The following is a 21459-nucleotide window of genomic DNA, read 5'->3' on the forward strand; positions in this document are numbered from 1 at the left end:
TCTGAACAGGACACACTTTGGACTTGGAGCCTGAGATCAAGTTGTTTGGCTGCTTTTGCTGCTAATGAAATGCTTACGCTTCAAGCAAGCCCGTAAGCTTGCTTGAAGACTATTGGAGATCATTGTTTTGACTGGCCACTGCAGCCTGGCTGGGGCTCAGGTTGCTGCCTGGTGACCCGTGCTTGTGACAGCATCTGAGCACGTAAGGTGTTGGCAGTGCTAACTCTGGGACTGCCGTTTCTGGTGCCTCTGGTTCGTGCCCTTCACGCTCAGAACGACAGCACACATCTGCGAGGCGCGAACCAAAGGAACCGCGAAGCAAAAGAACCCCCTCCCTCCCCCCCTTCGAGCTGCCCCTGCTTCCGGCCGGCGCCAAGCTGCGGTGCCCGCCCACTCTCCCGCAGCCGCAGTTCCGTTGGCTCCCGACGGTGCTCATCCTCCATGGCGGCCAATCACTTCCTCCACTTCAGCCCAGGCGTCACGGGCGCGCGGACGCCGGGGGTTTATTAGGCGGCTCGGGGGACACTAGCTTTCCGGCGGCGGGAGAGGGCTGTCGCGGGGTGCGGGTCGGGCTTGAGATACCGCTGTAGCATTGCGGACGGGCCGCGGCCTGCTATCGCCCTCCGGGTGAGGCCGCTAAGATTGCGGCCGCTGATTCGATAGAGCCGCGGGGGGGAGGGCGGATAGCGGGTTATGCGGTGGGGGCGGTCCGGGGACAGCAACCGGCATGAGGGTGTGGGTGCCCGGCCGTCCCTTGGCCGTGACGGAGAGCGGGGTCCGCGAAGGGAGGGGGGGCTGCAAGAGGGAGGCGGCGAGGCACGGTGTGCGGGTGGGGCGGGGAGCAACGCTCTGGTGACCCTCTGTTTTCTTAGGGGAGGCCCGGAGGTGGCTGCATCGCGACGGGGCGGCTTTGTAAAGGGATCGAGCCAGGTGAGCTTGTCGTGGAAGCTAGACCTTAAAAGCTTTGCCGGGCTGGTTGCTCTGCCGAGATGAGAGGTCGTCCTGAGCTAGCTCTACTGTGATGTGTGGAGCTAGGTCTCCAGAGTGCCTGTGTTATGTTTGGCCCTGGTCTGCTGCCTGCATCCTTCTGTGAGTTCTGGAGTTTCTAGTAGTTTTCTGCACAGTAGAGCTGCAGTAATTGCGGTATAAATGAATCTTAGGGAGCAAATGATGTGGGGCGTTAGGAGACAAATAACTTTCCTTTGCTGGAATTGCAGGAGTTGTTCATTTGCATCTTTCTGGGACAGGGAAACAGGTAGCTTTCCCAACTCGTGCAAGGGATGTGTGCTCTGCTTTCTTCCAGCTCTGAAAGCAAATTATGATTAGTGTAACTATTTGCACTTGTGGTCTTTGTGTGTGAGCATTTGGTGTTTGTTCTCTTCCTGCAGGTAACTAACCGAGAGCTCCAGGTGTTCTGTGTGGAAAGAGTAGCTTTGAAGTCTCTTCCTTTGCCATAGGGAAGGTGAGTAGGATTATTTCCATGTGTTGCTCTGAGGCTTTTCATTTAAATGCTCTGTGAGTAGCCTGATATTTAAACAACCTTGTGACTGCCAGTTCTCTGTAAACTTGTTTCAGAGTGGTGGCTTTGCTTAGTTTTTTGTTTTCAAACTAGAGTTTGTTGTCCCCAGATGATACTAGGTTTTAGGTCCAAGTACCCAAATAGGAGCATGTGTGAACAGGTGCACCTCTATTGTTGGATCTTGTTTTTTGCATTGGGTCTTAAGGTGGCCTTGTGAATGACTTAATTTGTTCCTGTGGACAATTGTTGGTCTGAATAGCGGTCATCCTGTTGTGGAGCTGGTCAATTTGCTAAGTAGTGGATTGTGGTGTGCAGTGTGGTTTCATGAGCTATAGAACTCCTGGGTGACAGTGAGGTCCGAAGCTGCCAGTTCTCGCAAGAAATTGATGAGGCTTGGGTAGCCAACAGCAACCCTAGAAGAGGCGGCTCTGGGAAGTGCTAGTGATGGTAAACAAAAGAAGGGTGTGGCAGTTTGTGTACCCTGATTGTTTGCTGGAGTCTGTGTGGTTGTAGTTGCTGAGATGGGATGTTGGGCGCTCATTAAAGGCTGCAGCTCCAACTGTGTTGTCTCCTCCACCTACTGAACATGCCTGCAAAAGGTGTGCCCAGGTGGAGGACCTCTTGCAGCAGATAGCTGAGCTGCAAGAAGTGGTGATAAAACTGTGTGCTGTCAGGAAATACAAAGAGAGAGGCAGGTGGTTCCATGTGTGTTCTGCCATGAACTCACAGCCAGAAACGTCCCCTCAAGACCAAACGGAAGACAGTGAAGTAGAAAACACAAATATAAGTTTTACACCAAGGACCAGCAGGAGGAAGAGGCTTTCTGTATTGTATAAGGTGCCCCAGAACTGCTGGACTGTGGATGAAGAATCCAGTGTGTCAGTGGAGAAGTAGGTGTTGACTAAGTCAGCTTGATCTGTCCCCCATATAATGATCTGTCCAAACAAGAAACAGCAATGGGTGATAACAGTAGGGGACTTCATGCTGTGGGGATAAGAGGTGCCCTTTTGCTAACCTAGCCTGCTAGATTTTTTAATTTATACTTTAGGACTCTAATAAACCTGATTTGCTGGGAACTGATGGGGTCTGTCTGTCAGAGGAGAGGAAGAGCATCAGCCTTGTCAAGCTGATGAAGAGAGCTTTAAAGCTGCTGAAATGGGAGAACTTCAGTCCACTGGACTGGTTGGTTTAATGCCAGTGCCAGCAGCAGGTGCCCAGGGCTGGGAGAGAGATCAGAGGTCTTCAGGGAAACACCTAAGGAACAACACAAAGAAATTTCAGCTACTTCATCTGACAAAATAGTTTCATTGGGAACCCAGCTTGTGTGCCTATACACAAATCATATGACTTGGGGGGAAAAAAAAAGATTGGAAGTCTTAGTTAAATCTCAGGGCTATGATATAATTGGCCTCAGTGAGACATGGTGGGATGACTCGTATGCCTGGAGTGCTGGAATAGATCTTATTTGGGCTCTTCAAGAGTTAGGAAAGGAGCTGAGGTGGGTAGCCCTGTGTGTTAGGGAGTGCTTTGACTGTGTGGAGCTGAGCAATGGTGATGAAAGGATTGAGTGTTTCAGAGTAAAAGCCAGTAAGGCTGATATTATAGTGAGGGCCTATCGTAGACCGTCCAGTCAAGGTGGAAAGGAAGATGCAATGTTCTGTAAACAGATAGAAGTCTTATGATTGCTAGCCCTTGTTCTCATGACTGTTCTCATGTTCTCATGAAATGCAGTACAAGGAAGAAGGTCTAGGGGATTCTTGGAATGTGTGGATGATGCAGGTGATGAGTGAGCTCACTAGGGAGGTCACCTGTTGTTTGAGAACAAGGAAGGACTTGCAAATGAAGTGGTGGTTGGAGGCTGTCTCAGGCGCAGTGATCATGAAATGATCCTTGGTGAAGAAAGATGGTTAGCAGAACTCTTGCACCAAATTTCTAGAGGGCAATTTTCAGCCTGTTTGGAGACCTGGTTGACAGAAGTCTCTTGGAAGTGGTTCTGAAAGGTGAAGGAGTCCAGGGAAGCTGGACCTTTTTCAAGAAAGAAACTCTGGAAATGCAGAAGCAGGCAATCCTAAATACACTGAAAGTCAAGCTGGTGGGAAGGAACTCTGGCCTAGCTGAATAGAAGTTATTTGGGAATTCAAGGTGGAAAGTTTTATGAACTGTAGAAGAAGGAGCGGGAAACTATAGAGTTGTTGTCAGGCTGTGCAGAGATGAAATTGTAAGGGCCAAAGCCCAGCTGGATTTCAATTTGACTAGTGCAGTTAAAGAAGATTAAGTGATTCTGTTAATATATCATCAGCAAAAGGAAGATTAAGGAGAATCTCGATTACTTATTGGATGTGAGAGGAAGTGCAGTGATGAAATGTAAGGTTGGGATACTGAATGCATTTGTAGCCTTGGTATTTTTAAGGTCAATTGCTTGCAGAGTACCCAGCCCCCAGAGCTGGAATACTGACAGGGAGTGAAATGAAGTCCCTGTAATCCAAAGGGGTGACCTACTGTATATTTAATGTTCTTAAGCCTCCAGGTCTGGATGGGATTCCAACTGAAGGAGTTGTTGGAGGTGCTCACTCAAAGTATGTGTAGTAATTTACCATTGGTCCTGGGTTGCTAGAGAGGTCCCAGCTGACTGGATGTTGATGAATGTGATTCTGATCTGCAAGAATTCGGGGAAGAAGAATTCAGGATCCAGAGAATTGCAGGCCTGTCAGTCTGGCTTCAGTACCAGGGAAGGTTATGGAACAGATCATCTTGAATGCCATCACATGGCATGTGTGGGATAACAGTGATCAGAAGCAGTCAGTGTGGATTTAAGAAGAGCAGGTCCTGCCTGACTAACTTGATCTCGTTCCATGACAAGGTGACCTGTTTCATAGATGAGGTAAAGGCTCTGGGTGTTTACCTGGGTTGTAGTATAGTGTTGGGCACCATTTGCCACTGTATTCTTCTGGAGAAACTGGTCTGCTCATGGCAGGTGTACAGGTTGCTGGGTGAAGAACTGACTGAATGGCTAGGCCCAAAGAATGAGTGGAATTAAAATCCAACTGGTGGCTGATCACCAGTGGTGCTCACCAGAGATCAGTATGGGGGCTGATTTTTGTTTAATGCTCTTATCTCTTATCTGAATGTAGGGTATTGAGTGCATGTCAGCTTAGCTTGTAGTGTAAGGCAGGATTGTTGATCTGACTTGCAGAGGGGTCTGTGTAGGCTGGATAAAAGGACTGCACGCAAGCATGTGAAATTGAACAAGAGTAAGTGCCAGGTCCTGCATGGGTCATAACTCCATGCAGTGGTATAGACTAGGGGAAGGTAGGTGGAAAATTGCCCCCAGCAAATGACCTGGGGTTGCTGATTGACAGCCAATGGAACATGAGCTAGTGCTGTGTTTGACTGAGAAAGCTGATTATATCCTGGCCTGCATCAGAAATAGTATGGCCAGCAGGACAGGGCTAGTAACATTTTTCCCTTCTGTACTTGACACTTGAGTGACTGCACCTTGAAGTGTTCAGTTCTGCGCTCCTCACTGCAAAGGAGCATAGTAATGAGTTTGGATGTGTGCAGAGAAGCTGGTGAGAGGATCAGGAAACGAGATTTAATAAGGAGTGGTGAAGGAATCTAGGGGCTATTCATTTTGGAGAAGAGGAGGCTGAGACCTCGTTCTTCTCTGCTCCTGGGAGAGAGAGGAGGGGGGATTAGAGAAGGTGAGGTGGCTGACTCTCAATGAGTTCTTTTCCCAGTCTATAGACATATCTGGCATTGCCCTGATCCAGGTGTAGCACTTTGCACTTGGCCTCGAACCTCATCAGGTTTATGTATGTCCACTTTTCAAGCTTGTTCAGGTCCCTTTGGATGGCATCCCTTCACTTTGTTGCATCAGCTGCACCCCTCAGCTTAATGTCATCTGCAAACTTGCTGAGGGTACACTTGATCTCACTGTCTAGGTCTTTGATAAAGATGATAAAAGCACCGGTCCCATGACTGTTCCCTGGGGGACACCACTCATCATCAGCCTCCACCTGGACATAGAGATGCTGACTATAATCTTCTGGCTGTGACCATCTGACCAATTCCTTACCCACTGAATAGTCCACACTTCTCTCTCCAATTTAGAGATAAGGATGTGGTGTGGAACCATATCAAAGGCTTTGCAGAAATCCAGGTAGATAACATCAGTTGCTCTTCCTTTGTCCGCTGCTGCCGTATATCCACTGTAGGTTATCAACTTGGTGAGGCATAGTCTGCCCTTGGTGAAGCTGTGCTTGCTGTGTCAGATCACCTCATCTTGCATGTGCTTCCCAGGCACAGAGGTGGAATATATACTCCTGAAAAGTCTATGCTTTTAAATAAATGTCTGTTTTGTAGAAATGAATGCTGGTGTGGTGGATGCTTCCCAAAACCTGGAATGTGTGGGTCTAAGCTGTACAGATCTCAGACTTAGGGAGACCAAATTTGAGACTCTTGGATTGAAACATCTCCAACTGATTTCAGATAATGCAAGTTCCCATAAACATTTAAGTTCAGGAAATACTAAGTTCTATGTACAGAAATCAATCCTCAGACTGGTTTTGAGAGTAGACTCTTAGAGGTTGGAAAAGACCACTAGGTTCATCTAGTCCAACTTTCTGTAGTGCTCTTAGATGGGCTTCTGAGATGTCACACAGTTGACTAGAATATATTTGGCTGCACTGGAAGAGTTTGAGTGTTTAGTCCAGAGCACACTGAGGACAACCCAGAGCTCATTTTCAATCTTCAACTAGAGAAGATAGATGCTGCCTAGACTTACAGGGGCATAGCTGTATTTAATGAGTCAGAAAATATGCCATGTGTACCTACAGCAAAAATAAAAACATTAATCCTAGTTTATAAGAACAGAAAGGGAAAATAGCTTTAAAGTTAGGCAGGGGGACAAGATAATCTGTAAGATCACTTCTGAATTCTATGAGATGAGTAGTTGTGCGTTGCGTTGCATCTCAGAATTGTTTTTGACACACATGTGGAGGAATGGTGGTGGATGAGGAGGCAGTGGTTGTCTGAGGAAGAAACAAACAGATTGTCGTAAGGAGGAGTAGGGGGAGAGTGTGAGCAAACAAGTTAAAGAGTGTAATTATAGTCAGATTTCAGTTGATACAGCTAATAAAGTTCTGTGTATTGCAAATTCCAGTTCTGTGGTGGGCCTTTCTGATTGCTCTGACACAGACTCAGTTACTGTGTAGTGCCTGCATACCAGCAGAGGTGGTGTGGGCCTGGGCATCTCTTACAAGCTTGGGAGCTCCGTATCATAGAATCATAGAACAGCCTTTGAACAGGTTTGAAAAGGGCTGCAGTGATCATTCAGTTTCAGCCTGGTGGCCAACGACCAGACCAGGCTGGCGATATCTTTACCTCTAATGCTGTAATGAGTTACCACTCAGAGTGAGGGCTGCTTCATGGTTGGGAACCACTGATTTGACTGAGGTTCTCCTTAAGCATTTAAAGGAGATCTGTAGACAGGAATAGCTTGCCCAAATTAGGGTTGGGCTGGATGATCTCCAGAGGTCCTTTCCAACCACTAGGACTCTGTAATTCTGTGCCATCTACCACTAACTAATTGGTTAGGTGGGCTTGTCCCAACCAGCTAGGTGAAAAATGGTGTTTTCCATATGTTTGAGGATGGAAAGAAATTGAAATACAGGATACCTCTCAGGTGAAAACATATTTAATAGACTCATGCTGCTTTGGTTGTTTTGATCCTGATAGCTGTCTGCTCTTTGCTGTCATAATGCATTACAAGTAGTAATATATGTGGGTTGTGTTTGTATGTCTCCTTTTTGCCCAGATGCCTCATTGTTAGATGCCAGACCAGTCATCTGTGCCAAGCTGCAACCAAAATGACTAAGTACAAGCTTGTTCTCCTGAGGCATGGGGAAGGAGCCTGGAACAAGGAGAATCGCTTCTGCAGCTGGGTGGATCAGAAACTGAGCAGTGATGGAATAAAGGAAGCTCAAAATTGTGGCCGACAGCTTAAAGCTCTGGGCTTTGAGTTTGACCTTGTCTTCACCTCTGTACTCAGGCGCTCCATCCAGACTGCATGGCTGGTCCTGGAAGAGATGGGCCAGGAATGGGTCCCCATGCAGAGTTCTTGGAGACTGAATGAACGCCACTACGGTGCATTGATTGGTCTCAACAGAGCCGAAATGGCTCTGAATCATGGAGAAGAGCAAGTGAAAATATGGAGGAGAAGCTATGATGTTACTCCACCTCCCATAACTGAATCGCATCCCTACTATGCAGAGATATACAATGACCGTCGATACAAATGCAGTGATGTCTCTCAGGATAACCTTCCAAAGGCTGAAAGTCTAAAAGATGTGCTCGATAGACTCCTTCCCTATTGGAATGAAAAGATAGTGCCAGAACTCAAAAGTGGTAAAATGATCCTTATATCTGCTCATGGCAACAGCAGCAGGGCGCTGCTCAAGCATTTGGAAGGTAAGGCTCTTCCTCTTCATCATCTTCTTTTCTTACCTGTGTGAAGTTTTGCATCTTGCTCTACAGCGTGTGTTGCTCATCTGGCCAATGTAATGTTAAATGTCTGTGGCCTACAAGAGAAATGTTGGAGCAGAAATCAAACAGTGGGGTAAAAGGGATGAGGAATGATCAGTTGGCTTATTGTAGCCATTAGGAGCACTATGTTCTTCATAAAAGAAACATAGAATGGCCTGTGTTGTAAAGGACCATCATATCATCTAGTTTCAGCCCCCCTGCTATGTGCAGGCTTGCCAACCACCAGACCAGGCTGCCCAGGCCCACATCCAGCCTGGCCTTGAATGTCTCCAGGGATGGGGCATCCACGACCTCCTTGGGCAGCCTGTTTCAGTGAATAATATAGATAATATCTTTCCCAACTGATAAGCAGTTGTGGGTTGTCTGGGCTCTTCGAATTTGTGAATTTCACAGACTCCAGCATTCTGAATCGCCTCGAAGGGTGAGGGACCAGCAGCAGCAGTAGATGCTTTCCCTTTCTTTCCCTTAGCTTTCCAGTTTAAACAAGTGTATTCAAGCTGAATTTTCTAGTTAGTCTAGGTACAACCTCTTTCACTGTTTTATTTTTTTAGCATCTACTCAGCTGTTTTGTCAGAAGAGTTGAAGTCACAATCTGCTTATTAAACAAGCAATGCTGTAATGTGTAGAAGAATAAACTGTCTTGGGCTGTGGGAGACATTTGTGACTACATTTGAGGCTTTAATGCTGATTCTTTACTTAAAAAAGCTGCTGTGACATAGAGTTCTGTAGCAGGTAGGTACTTGCTAAAGCTTTTGCTGTGTTATTTCCATACATAAAAAATGCCTACCAGTCAAAAGCTGAGCTAGTTGGTTGATTATCTGGGACCTGGAAAAGATGCAGCTTGCTGTTAAGTCATTGCTAGTTTTCCCTCCCACCTCTCTATAATGTCACAGCATCCAAGACAAGCAATTCTGAACTAGAAGACAGGCTGCAGTAATTTCTTCATGAGTAGAATAGAATTTAGTGACTGCACATGTACAAGAGCAACCTTAGAACCTTGTTAGAAATACAGTTGCAAGACCAGATTGTGTCCACTCAGTTTTCCTAACTATAATCCTTTGTGTATTACCTCTATAGCTGTGACTGCTGTGCACTTTTTGCGTTCAGGCCTGCTGGAACAGTCAGTGCTGCTGATGCTTTAGTAGGATTCAAAAGCCCAGAGAATGAGACACCTGGGTGGGTGGTTTCTGGAACCCCAGAGGCATTGACTCTGGGATGTGGATTGCTTGGATGCAGGAGGAAGACTGGTTCAGCCAGTTCTACTGATTGTGGTCAGTGTGATCACAGAATCATTAAGTTTGGAAAAAGACCCTTAAGATCATCTAAGCCAACTGTCTGCCTTCCACCAATACTGCCCACATTTCCAGGTGTTGAGCAGCTCCTGGGAGGCCACATGCACTGTGCTCACTGCAGAGTGGCCCATCTCTGCTTCCAGGTGGCCATTAAAAGCCAGCTCAGCATTTGGGAGCAGCTTGGCTAAAACCCATCTGCTCTGAAACAGTGGGGTTTGCTTGTTTCACATGATTCTTCTCTTAGGTTTGGAATAACAGGATTTTAAAGTGACTGCAGGCCCAGATCTTCTCATGATGTATTACCCAAAAGAATCCTCTCTGGCAGTCTGGTGTGATGTACTGTGTGAGGATGTAACAGCAGCTTACCATCACCAGGCATTCAGAGACAAACTCTGCGTACTGCCCTGACTCCACTACTTCCTGCTCATGCAACATAGGTTTTGTGAACATCAGTTCATTCTTATCTACACCTTCCCTAGTCTGAAAGCTTCCTGCAAAATGGTGTCACTAGTCCATGGAAATCAAAGGGCCTGCATATCTTTGCAATTGTTCATTGCAGGCATAATCCTTTAAAGTAAAAGGGACAGAAGGGCAGAGGGATCCCCAATCACTGTGTCCTCTGCTAGCACCCTGGAAACTGAACCATGCTTGCTCAGCTCCTCTGGGAGTGGGGTGCTGCAAATTCTGTGGAAGCCCTGGGCTATGTTTTGTGCAGTGAGGCACCAGAGCTTGAGTGAACGGCATCATCAGCAGGTGATGGTCTCTGCTTTGAGATCAGTGAGAGCAGTATAAGCTGAAGTAGCTGCCAGGATTATTTTTTTCCGAGATGGACTTGAGTTAGGTAGAATTCCTCAAGGGCTGTTGTCAGTGCCAGTGTAAATAAAACATCTGAACAAAGCAGTATTTCTGATATTACAGCCTGCATATTTTTTTAGCCCTTAACTCCAGTGTATATCCATCTGGATAGAAGTGGTGCCTTGTCTGTAGTGGTGACTTTCTCTCTTTCTCTCCCAAAAGATTGTGGGCTGCTCTGGAACTGGACCTGATGTAAGAGTGCTCCAGGCTTGCTGGCCTGCTGTTGCTGTAGCACTTACTGTGAAGTGGGCTTTAATTTGTGTGAACTTTCTATGATACTCTTCATATGTGCTATACTTTAGAGTAGCATCTGGGCTCCTGTATCTCAGCTGCAGCTGTGGTATTTCTGGCAGTGAAAAAAATGGGCTTCAAATGCCTTGAGCATTGTTCCTAATTGAGTAATTGGTTGTCTTACTACTAAGTTAATAATTGAAGCTGTAGCTCAAATTTTAAATGGCACTAAATGTTTTCATTGACTTGATCTGATGAAATAGCTTCATTTTTTTTGGAATGAAACTTAGTGACTTCGCTCAAAATTTTCTCATGTTATCCTTGAAGTTCCTTTTTCAGAGACTTTTCTTTTGAAACAGGCCTGTGGTTCTCTGAATCTGAATGCTCTCCTTGTTGTTAATTGGTAAAAAGAGCTTGAATTATGGTGGTTTTCCACTTGCGCACACACACAAAAAAAAAAATCAGAGCAGCAGAATGTCAGGCTAACAAGGGTTTGATTGTAGGTTTGGATTTTGCTTTTCTCAGTGCTCGGAGCAGACGTCAACAGGACAAGTGTAGGATCTGTCTGTAGGATGTCACAGTTTGCATGAGATGATTCAGAAGTGGAACTGCAATAGTCTTGATGAAAACAGTGTTTAACCCAAACTGGATGGTGCTGTTGTGTGCTCCGATGAGAAACAGCAGCAGCTGAGAGCTTGCTCTTTTGTCCCTTTGTGCTGAGTTTTCAGAGCACTTTGCTTTGTTTGCAGGTGATCCATGCAGTGCACAACTAAAAGCTGGTAAAGCAAAAAAATAGCTTTCACTTCATGCTGTTAGGGATGGAGAAGTTCTTCAAAACATTTTCTTCCTCTACTGACAGCTGTCTGTTTGCCAGTGGGAGTGTCTTGTTAGATGTCAGTGGCTGTTTTTGTTCTGTGACACTGCTAGCACTGACTGACCTGTACTTGCCTTTTACACAGTGCATTTTTCTTTCACGATGTACCATGTCTCAGCACTGAAAGCACTGGCAGCAAGAAGTTAGAGCGTGTAAAATAAGTGTCAGACTTGCTCTGTTAACATCACTCTGAGACTTCCTATTGATTGTGAAAGTACCAGTTCCTAGAATCTACTAAATAAGCTTCTTGGATGCATGGTCTATGTACAGGTGATTCTTTCAAGTTATTTTATTTGATACTTCTGAGACCCTCTTAGCAGACTCGGCTTGTGAAGACAGCATTAGTGTAAAAGCTGTATCCAGCTTGCCTTGTTGGACAGCAGTATAATGGGTGCTGTGCTGTCTTTTGGCTCAATTTTTCTTCCATTCTGACTACTGATCTCTGAGGTTGGTATTAAGTACCTCCGGATGAGGTCCTGGAGAAGACCTACTTGTTGCATTTCCTTCCTGCTGAAATGATGCTATCTTTTATATATGGTGTGGTGGTCACTGAGCCTTGTCATGCAATTATTCAGGGAAAAAAAGTTGCTCAGGAGGGCAGGGGTTATCTATCTGAAGAAAGATGTGGGTGTCCCATACCTTGGGCTTGGCTGCTTGAGGTCACAGATGGGGCAGTTCTGCAACTGTGCTTTTGGGCAGGATGGTGAGTGGGAAGATGAGCAGAGAGAGTGCTGCCCTCAAGGACTTTTCTTTTCGCTCTACTGTGGGTCCATTAGTTTAAGTGCTGGAGCTGTGTATTGTGATTCCTGGGGCAAGCTTGAGTCCTCTGGAGGACTACCTAGTAAGATTATTTTGCTGGTGTTTGCAGGCTGATATTCTTAAGGAAATGCTACTTACATGATTGTGGTGTCTGAGGGCGGTTAAGAGAAATCAGCTTGAGATGATCCATCAGTTCTGCTGAAAGATGTACTTCCATCCTCCTCTAACTCATCCTATTCTGTTTTTCTGCTGTTTTTCTTGAGCTTGAGCCTTTGTATGAGCAAACTTGGCTTCTTCATTGCTGAAAACAGCAAGAAATAGGTTCATGACGGTGGAAATACAGCCTGAATCTCTGCTGAAGACCTGGGCATTTTTCACCCTAGTTGTATAGGAGACAGCTAATTCTGGTAGCAGCAGATCTGATGTCTCTTTCAGTGCATTAAATCTTCAGGAGTTCATGGCAGGCTGTGATTTCTTGGCTGCATCAGAGTACTTTAGATTCATGGTTTGTTTTCCTACACAATCTCATTTGGGCCTCAGTAATGACCACTGTAAAATTCAGGCCATGATCGAGGTCAGTTTATGTAATGACACAGGAGGAAAGCTTGGCAGGCATAAGGGTGAAACAGATGTAGATGATAATATGCTGCAGCTGTGGCAGTAGCCCACCCGTCTTCCTTCTTGCCTTCAAATCTGCACAGTGAGATTAAATGCTGTGGAGTTCAAGAGCCAAGTTATGACACTTTGCCTATTTCTATTTTACTGAAGCAGGTCCTCTGCCAGCTTGCAAGCAGCTGGTATCCATTTAAGGAGGGCAGAATCTGGTCCTGAGTGTTTAACTTAATGAAAATACTGATGCTTTAGTCTAAGTTTGCAGGAGGGATACGAGGAACTGATTTGGATCCTGACCACAGAGCGGCAGTTCTAGACAGAGGCCTTTGTTGGCTGAATTTAGGCATGTGATTGTGCGTGTTCTGTGAGATGAATCATGTGGCTTCAAGTGTAGTTAACATGCAAGGGAGGAGGGGTGTAGCTATTCTCAATAGCTGTTCACAGGATGGCTGAAGTTGGTGTGTTGCCCTCTGGGTCCATCTGGTCCAAGCTCTACTCAGATGGGCACCCAGAGCCCATGTCTGGTGGCCTTTGAAGACTTCCAAGGAAGAGACTGTGCAGCATCTCTGGACTACCTGGGCCAGTGCTCCACACAGCATGGAAGTGCTGCCTTGTATTCAGGGGGGTCTTACCATGTGCTCCCGTTTGTGCCCACTGCGTCTTGTCCTGGGGCTGGGTATCGCTGAAAGGAGTCTGGTTCTGTCTCTGCACCTTCCCTTCAGGTATTCATAGGCACTAAGATTCTCTGAGCCTTCTGGTTCTCAAGACTACAGTCCTGGCTCTTCCCTCCTTTCATTAGAATAGAGATGAAATGCTTCAGCCCCTCAACTATTTGCTGCCCTTTGTTGGATTCTTTCCAGTATGTCCATGATGCAAGATTATAGGTGAAGCCTCATCACCTGAGTGGAGGGGAAGGATCACCTCTTGACCTGCTGGCAATGCTTTGCCTAATGCAGTCCAGGAGCTCTCTTAGCATCAAGAACACATTGCTGGCTTATGCTCAACTTGGTGTCCACCAGGACCACAATTCCTTTCTGTAGAGCTGCTTCCTAGCTTGGTGCCCCCCATCATGTCCTGGTTCCTGGGGCTGTTTCTCCACAAGTGCAGGATTTTGCATTTCATGTTGAACTTGATGAAGTTCCTGTTAACCTGTTTGAGATCCCTCCGGGTGGCTTCAAGGCCTTTTGGTATATCAGCCACTCCTCCCAGTTTCCTCACTTTCAAGACTAGTGAGGTTATGCTCTGCTCCATCATCTAGATCGCTGATGATAGGCAGGCCTGGACCCAGCTCCTGGGAAACACTGGCCTTCAGTTTGTCCTTAAATCATTGATTGCCACCCTCAAGGCTCAGCTATACAGCCAGTTTTCAATCAAGAATTTAATCCAGCTCTTCAGAATGTGTTCCTCAGACTGTAAAAACAGAAGGAAAACTTAAGAACAGGTAAGAGGGAAGAGAAGCTGAACCAACTCTTGCAACAATTGGCTTTGTTCATAATTAATAGGGTTTGCCTGTTTAGGACTTCACAGAGTGCAAGTATTTCAGAGCATTTATTTAATGGGCTACCACAGGTGAATTTTTCAAGCTTGTAGAGTGTTGTGGAGAAATGTAATGAGTCTGATCAGTTAATCCTAAAAAATTGTCTACTAGTGGAAGTCTCCTCATTGTGTATTTCACACCTTAGAAAAAGCCCGTGATTGATCATCCAGTTCAATTAAATGAAGTGTAAGTGAGCTGGAAAAGAATTCTGAATATGACTTTGAAAGCATTTTCTTCTCTAAATTCTGTAAAATTCTTATAATATTATGTATCTAATTGCTTCCTACTGTACAGCTGCTATTAAGGAACAGGTGCTCAAGAGATTAACATGGGAAGTATCTGCTTAAAGAATGGGTTGACTGGTTTTGTATTCTGAAGAAGGCACTCTGAATGCTTCGGCAGTGTGTGTTCTTATAATTTTAAGTAGGCAGGACTTTTAGTTTTTAAACCTGGGAAAGACTTGATTCCAGCAACCTGGTACCCTTCTTCCCATATGAAATGTAATGTGGTTGTGACACAGTCCAGGTCAGATGAAGTGCAAGAAAAGGTCACTGTGCTATAGTTACAGCTCATGAAGTAACTGGATAGCAGCTTAGCTTGCTCTTGGAATGGCCAGAATGGTAAGAAGTGATCTCTTTACTGTCTTCCTAGACTGTTAAGGAGTGTTCTCTGGGTATTTTTCCTGCAACTGAGGAGTTTGTGTGGCAAGTGTGATCAACATTTTGTTTCCTGAAGAAAAGCACTCCATAAATACAAATTCAAAGGAGAAAACTAAGTGCTTGCCTCAACTTGTTTATCCCAGGCTGTACTCCTGCTTTGTACATCAACACTAGTTGACATTGGTGTGGTCTCTGTGTTCTGTAGCAGGGGTAAAACATCTCAGAAACCATGTAGCAGCAACTACTTCTTTAATCCAGCTTTAGAAAAAACCTTTAAATATCCTGCCTGCTGACCACATTCTGTGGTTTGCTTAAGTTCTCCTGTGTGACTTCATCTGTTTTGTTTAAATCTGTATGGTTTAGTCTGGGAGGCTGAATTTGAGAGCTGGGCAGAACAGTTCCTAGGGCCAAGTTCCCTGTGGGTGCATGGTGACATTTGAATGATGAAATGTGTTTAAGAATCCTGAAAATAAGGACTTGGACAGCTTGGCTGCTTGTTGTGCAAACCAAAGTTCTTGAGAAAAATGTTTGTGCCCTGGTGAACAGATTCTGTTTTCCCCATGGACTTCTGTGTAGCTCTAAACTTGATAGGCTCTGGCAGGGTATGTGACTTTTTTGTACTGATAGCTCAATACAAAATAGGTATATACATCCTTGCAAGGGTTTATCTGTTTTTCTTGCTCCTTTCTGAAATGAAGTGCTGATTTGCAGCTAAACTGATTACTCAGTCCAACCAAAACAGGAATAGGTCACTACAAAAGTTTTGTTTGTGTAGTCTCATAGCAGCAACATAAAATTATTGTCACCTCATGATTACTTCTGTTTTTTGACCTGATGTCATACCGCTGTGGCTGAGTGGTGAGACTTCGTTTTTCTGTGTGTGTTGGCTCCACTTTTTCTCCTTGATGTGAAAATCACTGGTAAGCTTACACTCCTGTTCTGAGAGCCACCTGTTTTGTTAGCTGGCTTGAGAGAATTTCTTTGTTTTTTGGTCTAGTTCATATGGTGTCGTAGTTTTAGAAGCTTGATAGTGCACTTTTTCTAAGTATGAGTTATTGAAGCTGCTCTGTTTCACAACAGCAGACTTTCACTTTGGGAAATAATCTTTAATCATTGCTTCTTAACTGCACATGTATAGAGCTTATGCAGAAGCTTTGCTTAAATCTTGGCCTCAAAGTTCAATTGGACATCTGTAGAATTTTGTTTCATGTAAACATAACCAGCCATTTTGCTGAGCTTAGAGCCCCGGAGTACTTTAAACAGGTAAAAATTTTCTCCATAGGTACACCTTAATAAAGTAGAAAATGCAGGAAAACACTCTAAGTTGTATAGACTGACTTTTTGGCTTTTCTTTGCGTTTTTCTCAATTGAATGTAGCGATGAGTATCCTGTATGTAATTCTGGGGCTTGTACTGAAGACAAGATGTCTTAAACTTCTTTTTAGGAATCAGCTGTGGGAAAGCAGTGTTCTTTACTTGCTTGCAACTATCTTAAAAATCAGTAGTTACAAGGTGTTGCATTTAAAAAAAAAAAAAAAAAAAAAAAAAAAAAAAAAAAAAATAAGAGAAAAAAAATAACCTTAATATCCTGTATTTTTAAAGAGGATGTTTGTATTGATTGCTTATCTGAGGCCTCTTTATGTTGGGATAATAAACATTGACTCTAATCCTCTTGAATTTTGTGTGTATGATTTGGGAAGATGTAGAAAATCTATGCTTAAAGTGTCCCGTATTTAAAGAAAGTATGCAGGGCAATTTTTCCCTCTACAGTTCATGCGTATACCAAGAATGAAGAAATTGTCTTCAGGTTGTTGGAAATTCCCTCCTGTATTTGTTCTTAGAACACCAACCAAGCTGTGGTCTAGTTGGGAATGGAAATTGATCCTTGAGTAGCTGCTACTGCTGAAGGAGGCTGGAATTATGTTCTTAAATGCTTCAAGACCGGATAATCTCAGAAATGAGGCTGAGCAAATAAGCAGTTAGGAAGTTATTGATTGCTGTAACTCTGGGTTTTTGTCTTTGGCAGGCATCTCCGACAAGGACATCATGAATGTTACTCTCCCCACTGGTGTGCCCGTACTTCTTGAACTCGATGAGAATCTGCATCCTCTGGGCCCTCACCAGTTTCTGGGTGATCAGGAAGCTATCCAAGCTGCCATCAAAAAAGTGGAAGATCAAGGGAAAGTAAAATCTGCTGAGAAGTAAAATCGTGAAAGTTACTTTTGAAGTGTGTGTGGGGTAGTTAAGTGATTTATTTATGACTGCTAGGTTGCACTGTGTGAAAATCTCAATTTCAAGCACTAAGTAATCAGAAGGGACAGTTGTTGAATCCGTTTGGCAGGTGAACCCTCTGCCTTTCAAAAACTGGAATTCAGATCTCAGCGTGAGATTATGGATATGCAAAAGGAAATACCATCATTCAGGTAATGGGAACTTGCAGGGCAGTCTCACTCAGGTCTAGGTTTGATGATGGTTCAGGAGTGGAAATAGAGGGGTATGTTATTGCCATCTACTAGACCTGATCTGTTAGTGGGGAAAAAAGCACTGTACAGCACCAATCTTACTGGACTACTAAGTCTAGGTTGTTACAGGTACTAACAACGTTATTCACTGACAGAATGACACGATTCTTCTTCCAATTGCCATGCCAACTTTATTTCTGTATAAATTCTTTCAGTCTTTCCAAACATGTTCTATTTTACACTCTTCTTTCTCTTATTTAAAGGTTCCCCAAGGCCATTTCATGGTCTAGGGGTGAATTTTATAGAGATGCTTGGACTGTTAGAGCTACTGCAATCTTTTATTACGCTATCATTCAATTTTTAAGGAATCTAGAAGATATCCTTCTTCCTGCACCATCTTCACAAAGCATTGCACAACTGTGTTTTGTTGGTTTGCAATAATGGGATTTAACTCAAACTTTAACTGCAAATTAAGCACAAGTTTTCCTGCTTGATGTTTAAATTATATCTTAGCCCCAGTAAGCAACCTTAACAGTTCTGGAACATAAATAACAAGTTTCTCAAGTCTCCAGTAACATGTTAGAATTGTTTCTTTTTTTCCTCAGTGAAACTGGAAATACAAAGCCCTTCTCTAAGCTTTTCTGAGTTGGAAAGAACAGACAAATCTGTTCTACAGTAATATTGCTGTGTTACTGTTGGTAGACCCCTCTGGGCAGAAATGCTGCATAGGGCACTTAAGGTGTATTACTAAATGCAGCTCATGTAGTTATCAAGCTTAGCAGTGAAGGATGTTCTACAGTGTCTGAAAGTGTTTTCTTATAAAGCTCTCCTCACACTCAGCTTGATTCCTGTTGAGTGTGACTAGTGCTTTGGTATTAAGCTTGAACTGTGAGTGCACTGTAGTGTGTTCCAGCATTGAGATGGTTTCAAATTTGAGAGTGAATTTGGGATTGTTGTTACTTTAATTTTAATACGACACAATTATTCAACATTTGACCTCAATTACCAGCATTGGTGGCACTTGTGTATGCAGTATTTGAGCTGAAAGTGTTTTCAGCGTGGCCCAGCTACAAATCTCAAAAGGCTAATAAGTTTCTTTGGTATGATAGTATACACTTCCTAAAAACCTTAGACTAACTCCTTTTTGCAGTGAGCAGCTTGGTAGCTAATTTTATAAGTGTGAAAATGGCTTTTCCCCTGAGGAGAGCAGTGTGACAATTTATGCTTCTGACACAAACTGGAAGGAGTCTTTCCAGGTCAGATACCAGCTCACGTTAATGTGACAGGAGCTCCATGAAAGATGTCTTTACTAAATGGTACTTTCTCTTACATGAACAATGCTTGGGATTTTCTTTGGTTTTGTTTTAGTAGCCCTTGCAACAGGAACAAAGTTACTTGTTTGTTTTTCTTAAGAATAAAATTGGTAGGTTTCTTTTTCCTTTGTACAAGCCAGGGTATTCATCTCGTTTTCTCTGAAACCCTGTTAGCAGCTTTCCTACTACTATATTTGTAACTCTGCTTGACTTTATGGGTTTTTAGTTTTCAGTGCATAGTGACTCAGAGTCTTAGTTGATACTTGGTGTTAAGGAGTTGCATTGTTGATGACAAAACATACTTGTCCTCCCTCACTGCACTGACTGCTGGCACTGATTAGATTTCACTAGACATCCAGTTATGTTCATTGCCAAGAAAAAAATTACTTTAGATTCATTAACAAGACAAGCCTTGCCACATGTCATCAGTGGTAGCAGCATGTGTCAGGATGTGGGCTTAGAAAACATGATAATGTGCCCAAATTCTCTTGTTGTTGTGGTATTGTAATGCTGGACTTGAGGACTTGAGACACAGGTGGAATCTATGTGGAAACAAATCCAGCTGAACTGGGAGATGCTCTCTAACAGAAGAGCACTGATGTCTGATCTCTTCTGGGCTTGCAGTGGGTAATGGAAAGGTGAGTAAGTGTAAAGAACATTCATGTTTCTTTCTGCACCTGGAGTGATGCAAATGACTGAAAACAGCCTTTCAGAGCCTTGGATGGTCAGGAAAGAGCAATGCAGTGCTTTCAGGTGGCGCTGTTTCTGTAGTGCTTCCTGAGACAGGAATGGTGCTAGTGCCCTGGCAGGTTGGACTTCATTTGCTTTGACTGTGACTCCGAAGATGACAGGATTTGGTATGCACATCTGGCAGTAATACCACCTCACAAAAGTATTGGATGGAACCAGCTGGAGATTTCATTCATCTCGAAGGCTTTGATCTTCAAGATGAATTTTAACACCTTGCACTACTTGTTTCTAAATAGCCTTGTAATTGTGTGTGTTTTATGAATTAAATTTATGTTGAAAATAAACCAGCTTTCAGCAGTTGCATTAGGAAGAATGCCTGTCCTTTGGGCATAGCTACATTAGAAGAAAAGAGAGTCTTGCTGCTGGTGGCTTTATAAATTGGTGGGTGGAAAACATTTCTCTCTATGTTTGAATATTCATCAGTGCCTCAAAGTCTTAGAAGGGTAACCAGCATCTCTACAGTTGACATCATGGATGTGGTTGATTCGGATTTTCTCACACTTTATCTTGTGGATCAGTAACAAGTAGCTCTAGAATTCTCTTGAAAAACTTTTGTAAATATGGTGGAGCTGACAGGTTCTTTATAACTCAATAAATGCACCTGAAATGGAATTTAACTTGGTCTCTGTCTTTCTTCCTTCTACTGCTTTCTGCTTTGCTTCCTTTCTAGGGCTGATAAGTAAATAAAGCTGTGACCTTCAGTGTTCTGGAGCTCATATCAAACAGTCCTTGATCACATATCACGCGGTCAGTTGGTTAAAAATAGAGCAAATACTGCCTCATCTTTGCATGCAAAGAAACTGTGCTGAAAAAATGCATACCTGTTTGAAATCTACTTTGGAACAGCAAATTAAACATTCAGAACACAAGCTAAACGAATGTTCTCTGTTGTACATTTGCTTTTTTGTAATAAGTGCTGTTTGATGTGTTTAAAACTGTGGCTTCTGAACATGAAGCCAACTAAACCCTCCAAAGGGCTCTGGTGTGAAGCCTGCTGCGGGCTGCTTGCTGCTGATCTTAATACAATACAATAAGAAGACTTTAGGTAACGTGATGGGAGGAAGTGAAGGCCTTAAAGGTGGGACGTTCGGATGGAAAGGGGGAAGATGCAGCTGTATGACTGAAATGAAAAGTGTACTGAAGAAACACCTTTTAAAAGCTGGTTTTGTGATGGTATTGAGTCATTTCCAACTGCTGTTGAGTGTTTTTTAATTATTGCTAGCTAACTGAAGGTATATTTTTACTCTCTTGCCTCCCACACAAGTCAGCTTTGGTACATTGCTCCACCTTGCTTAAAATTTGTCTTAATTATACCTCAAATTCTTCTTGAGCCCAGTTCACCAATACATACATTGGGGAAAAACCCATCTAGAGTGGCTTGCTTGCCCTAATTCCTGCTTCCTTTTTGTTCAGAAGTTAAAGCACAAGGGAGTTGCTGTGGTCAATTCGGAGTCTGCACAACTGGTGGAGACAGAATGTTCAATCATGTTTCCAAAACCTGCACTGCTTTTTTTTTTTTTTCTTTCAGTCTATGATGGTGGAAATTAAATGCCAAAGCAATACAGCTCTGCCTCCCCAGGTGTCAATCATCTTGGTTTGAAGTTGCCAGTTAGCAAAGTTAATGGTGTGTGGCAATTTCTGTCTTGGTTGCGTTGGCTACATTTCTTTCCTCAGCCTGAAATTCTTGTCAGCAGCAAATAAAGAAGGCATGGTTGCAACGCTTCCGCTCAAGAAGTTTGTGAGCTGTGGTGGAAACAAATTCAAGAGAGAGCTGCAGAGGTTTGGAGAGGAACTAGTCTTCCTGTTATCTGTGCAAAACAGGGGCTGCTGCCTTTTCCTTCTGTGATGGTGGCCAACAGTTCTAGGGCTGAATACAAAAGGGAATTTGCCTTTAACTTCGCATGGCACAGAACTTGTCTCCTTTAGGCAGGCTGGCAATGACAGGAATGAAGTCCTTCTCCTTCCTACTGCCTTATTAGTCATCTCTTGGGTCTTCCTGGGGATATTCCAGCAGAATTTAGCAATCCTGTTGTGCCCTCACTCCTTAGAAGGAA

The 21459-nt window shown here is 43.9% G+C and overlaps 1 protein-coding gene across 2 annotated transcripts; it reads left to right on the forward strand.

Moving 5' to 3' along the window:
* The first annotated feature begins 416 nt into the window (after positions 1-416).
* BPGM (bisphosphoglycerate mutase) lies at positions 417-19123 on the forward strand. 2 transcript variants are annotated; one of them, XM_042837667.1, is made up of 5 exons: positions 417-560; positions 873-930; positions 1389-1462; positions 7335-7987; positions 16907-19123. In XM_042837667.1, the coding sequence occupies exons 4-5, from the start codon at positions 7387-7389 to the stop codon at positions 17083-17085; spliced, it is 780 nt and encodes a 259-aa protein (XP_042693601.1). In that variant the 5' UTR covers positions 417-560; positions 873-930; positions 1389-1462; positions 7335-7386; the 3' UTR covers positions 17086-19123. The 2 variants fall into 2 exon arrangements, with proteins under 2 accessions (XP_042693601.1, XP_042693600.1); XM_042837666.1 differs by lacking the exon at positions 417-560 and adding an exon at positions 578-627.
* Positions 19124-21459: the final 2336 nt, after the last annotated feature.

The sequence above is a fragment of the Centrocercus urophasianus genome, unplaced genomic scaffold, assembly GCF_019232065.1.
Source record: "Centrocercus urophasianus isolate 14NV4802_14NV808 unplaced genomic scaffold, USGS_Curo_1.0 seq_73, whole genome shotgun sequence".
Lineage (NCBI taxonomy): Eukaryota > Metazoa > Chordata > Aves > Galliformes > Phasianidae > Centrocercus > Centrocercus urophasianus.

What these genes read in the sequence shown, in the direction of transcription:
- BPGM (XM_042837667.1), top strand. Translation starts at nt 7,387, where the DNA reads ATGACTAAGTACAAGCTTGTTCTCCTGAGGCATGGGGAAGGAGCCTGG. An exon ending in GCTGCTCAAGCATTTGGAAG is followed by an intron (nt 7,988 to 16,906) that starts GTAAGGCTCTTC and finishes TGTCTTTGGCAG; the next exon opens with GCATCTCCGACAAGGACATC.